General features: G+C 43.2%; 1 protein-coding gene across 1 annotated transcript; it reads left to right on the top strand.

Moving 5' to 3' along the window:
• The first annotated feature begins 2791 nt into the window (after positions 1-2791).
• TMEM215 (transmembrane protein 215) lies at positions 2792-3776 on the top strand. Its single transcript, XM_044286448.1, has one exon. It carries the CDS (start codon positions 2854-2856, stop codon positions 3529-3531), a length of 678 nt encoding a protein of 225 aa, XP_044142383.1. The 5' UTR covers positions 2792-2853; the 3' UTR covers positions 3532-3776.
• Positions 3777-4008: the final 232 nt, after the last annotated feature.

Raw genomic sequence — 4008 nt, 5'->3', positions numbered from 1 at the left:
AGGATATGCGATCATCTACCATTGGGATTTTCGCATAGGCTGAGCAGTCAGGGAGAGTGCCAGGTCTGATGCAGGGGTCTCCCTTTTTGTTCCTTAGTTTTGGATCCAGTGAGTCGTATATTCATTTTGTGTTGTCTTGTTTCCTGTACACCTTCCGTGACAGATGCTTAGCACTTGTTTGCCCTTTTGCCTTCACTCTGCGGTCAAGCTCACCCCAAACCATCTCGATTGGGTTCAGGTCCGGTGACTGTGGAGGCCAGGTCATCTGGCGCAGCACCCCATCACTCTCCTTCATGGTCAAATAGCCCTTACACAGCCTGGAGGTGTGTTTGGGGTCATTGTCCTGTGTTTTCTGTGCAGACACTGCAGTATAAAAATTTACTGCAGATACGAAAAAAATAACACTATCTAAAAATGTACTTCTATATACATAAGATTCTAACTATTACTTACAAAATAATTAAATCACAGATGAAAATATATATATATATATCTGCACCAAAAAAAATGAGCCCAGGTGCTGAACAGTTAATTACGGACTGATCAACTCTAGATAAAAGTGACAAACAAAGTCAAAATTTGTTTGCCGTAGGCAAAATCGGAATGAGGAGGGGAGGGGGGATAGAGACAGGGATTAGGGATTGAGAAGGGAGGATAGATTAGGGATCTGGAACTTCTGCTGCTGCAATAATAAAAAAAATAACTGCAGCAGATGTTCCAGATGTTCTTCTTGTTACTTCTTTTCTTCTTTTCACAAGTACCAGTAAGCAGTGGTGGTGCACCAGAAGTCCCAGCAAGCCAACAAGCACAGAACATCTCTGCACGCAGTCACCAGCTATAATGGCTGTCTGCAGGCAGGTTCAGCCCTTTTCTGTGCTGCTATAGCGCTGCCATTGGCTGAAGCGTTGTTCCAGCCAACCGCAGTGCTGGCAGGGGACGCCAAAAACTGGAGTCCCCTGCCTGACCTTGGAGGAAACTGGTGCTGACTAGTTCAGCACCAGTCACCTCCCCATGAGCCTCACCCCCCCCCCCCCACCCCGCCCCGCAGTTTTCTTCTGCTTTCGGCGCTGCGATGTGCCAGTCTTCATTGACCGGCCAATCGCAGCACTTGGAGCTGCAGGGGGCAGAAAGACACCATGCTGCCCTTACCTGGAATGGATGCCTGCCGATATGAGCAGCCATGGTGCTCCGATTTCCGCGCGATCATGCCTCAGCACCCGGGGGACCTGGTCCTTAAGTCACGTCCAACTGTGACGTACATGTACTTAAGGGGTTAAAGGGAGTCTGTCAACACTTTTGATCATACAAAATTGCTGACTGCACTAGGTAAGGGCTGGGGAGATATGTACAAGGATAGATTTTGTGGAGCTTTTTTCATGAATAGCAGTGGGAATATCTAGTTTTATTCTGCCAAGTTCTGATCTCTCACGTGCCCAGAGACAGCTGTCAGAGAGTGCAGAGAGCACGTCTCAGTGAAACCATGCCCTGGGCACTTGAGAGATCAGAACTTGGCAGAATAAAACTGATATTCTCACTACTCCTGATAAGAAAATATGTAATCACAAAAGGTATGTCTGTACTGTCCTTCTTTAAAAAGGGTACATCCGCCTTTGGAGCCATTTGTTTGTTCCATAACATCTAGAATTAAAACTGAAGCAAGTTTGCAAATGGGCTTGATTAAAAATATCTTATTGTTTTATGTCTACAGATCATATACAAACCTATGTTTAATTACAGCCTGCAAAAATGCCTGGATGAGGTCTTATCGTGCAGTCATGTGTTACTTCCTTCCATCTGATCCCGCATTGCCTGTCCGTAGGTTTGCAAATTATCCCATAGAGCGCAGTGAATCGTGAAAACACATGTTCTGCTATTAGGTAATGGATAACAATGAGCAAATTTTGTGTGTCAAATATTTTTGGGTATCTGAGTTTAAGACTCACAAAAATGTATGAGAATAACAGAAAAAAAAATTCTCCTTGTACTCTAGGAACTGATGAATCTGTAGACTAACAAGCAATTGGGTAAAGCAATTAGAATTTTTTCTCATTTCCGTCACTGCTGGTGATGTTTTTAAAGGAGATGCATACCTGTGCACAGCACCACGTACAGGTCTAAGTACACATTGCACAGTATAGTGACTTTCCCTTGTCAGTTCATTCAAGGTCACGCACTTGTTCGTCAAAAGAAGCCTTGTCTTGCTGATTTCATATCTTGATAGGTCTTTGCAGCAATCAAATAGTTAATCAAGTCTGAAGCAGCAAAAAATATTCTATAGCCTCTTATTTTTCTTTTAGTTAAGGGTAAGATATCACCTACCAGTTAGTACATCTGAAATTGCTGATAGGTATTTTTTCAGTCATAAAGCAGGAGGTTCCTTAGTGCTTCATCTTTCTAATATTTAAAGTCCACTCCTCTGCTTTTCCTCCCCTCCCCTCCCTCTTCTCACATACTCTTGCATTAAGAGATGAGTGTCTCAGTTTCCATTGAACACATGCAGGATCTCACTGTTCTGGCATCCGAAACACAGCATCCAGCTCCCCAAGGACTTTTCCTATAAGGATCACATCTGGAAGAAGTAATGTCTTCTCAAGTGAATAACCTATCTCATTCAGGAGTTCATGCAATATTCTCAGGATTTTATTAACTAAGAATACAAGCAAGATCAGAAGATCCAGACTGTGGTCATCTGTGGAGTTCTAAGGAAACAGTTGGTCTTGTGATAAATAAGGGGGTGCGTTTTGTTTCATTCATGCTTTGGAAGAATACAGTGGTCTGGTGGTCTCTAACCTAAAGGAGCTAAAGCTGCTGATGTACTGATGGTCACAAATTACAATCTAATGGTGTAGAGAGATGAGACCGGATGATATCAACCCTCGTACAGGACTGGTGGTAGCCTTGGTGAGCATATTCCTCGTATTTGGCTTTATGTTTACAGTTTCAGGGTTCAAAGGGGAGACTTTGGGATCAATCCCACTTATTGCTATAGGGCCAGCTATTTTTCTTCCTGGTGTGGCAGCTATTACCTTGACCAGGAGAACTGATGGCTGCACTAAGTGGCCCTATAAATACTGTACATGCTGTTGTAAGAAGGGGAAAGATAAAGAAATTGTGGAGCTTCTGAAGACCCCATCAGACAAGGAATCTGGCAAAGGGAGTTCTAATGAGCTGGATAAAAAGGCAGAAACAAACAAGCAAGACCAATGTGAACCCAGTAAAATCACCACAATAGGGGATTCAAGGACACTCAACACAAAGGTGGACGGAGATGAGGTGCAGAGGTATCTGGACAAGTGCTATTCCACAAACACATTACCTGGAGGAGTGGAAAACCATAACACTTGTTCTGTGTTTGATAAAAAGTACACCCCAGACAGAATTATCTACACCGTCACAGAGGAGAAAGTTACTCTAGACCCTAGAGATAGTGATGCAGGAGCCCATCCTAAAGGGGGGGTCAATCCTTATAACAGGTATTGCTGCTATGTAAAGACAACAGAAGTGAAGTGGGACCAAGAGACAATTGTCTAAAACTTAAATGCACATAAACCTTTATATTGTACTAGGATGTTTTTGCACTGCATGACAGATCCAGGCTCTGTTACCAATAGTCCAGGTACTTACACCCAACAGCTTTCTGCTAAGTGGTTGCTACAGACCAGCATGTCTAAGATCATGGGTCGCCTGTTTCCTTTGTGACCATTCTGGCCAATTGTTTAACGTCTGAACACAGTGCCTTGATATGGAGCTGGACAGGTGTGATCAGCTACAAGACAATGAGCAGGGAGAACAGCTCAGGCAAACGGCGGTGTACACAGTTATCCCCCAGTGCACTAAAAGCCATTGTCTGTAGCTCACTATTAAGTTGCTGTAACAACAATTTCTTTTTATAAATCATGTATGACCTGAAATATTAGGTTACACAAGGCAAGACAGGTATTCCTATATGGTCCTGGTAACTGAATATGTCCCAGCTTAAAACTGCAATTATCTAAAATGACATATGTG

Source organism: Bufo gargarizans, chromosome 1 (genome assembly GCF_014858855.1).
Source record: "Bufo gargarizans isolate SCDJY-AF-19 chromosome 1, ASM1485885v1, whole genome shotgun sequence".
In the NCBI taxonomy this organism is placed as follows: domain Eukaryota; kingdom Metazoa; phylum Chordata; class Amphibia; order Anura; family Bufonidae; genus Bufo; species Bufo gargarizans.
This window is presented reverse-complemented; position numbering and strand designations above follow the sequence as displayed.

Excerpts from the sequence above, each read along its gene's own strand:
- TMEM215 (XM_044286448.1), top strand. The coding sequence starts at position 2,854 with ATGAGACCGGATGATATCAACCCTCGTACAGGACTGGTGGTAGCCTTG.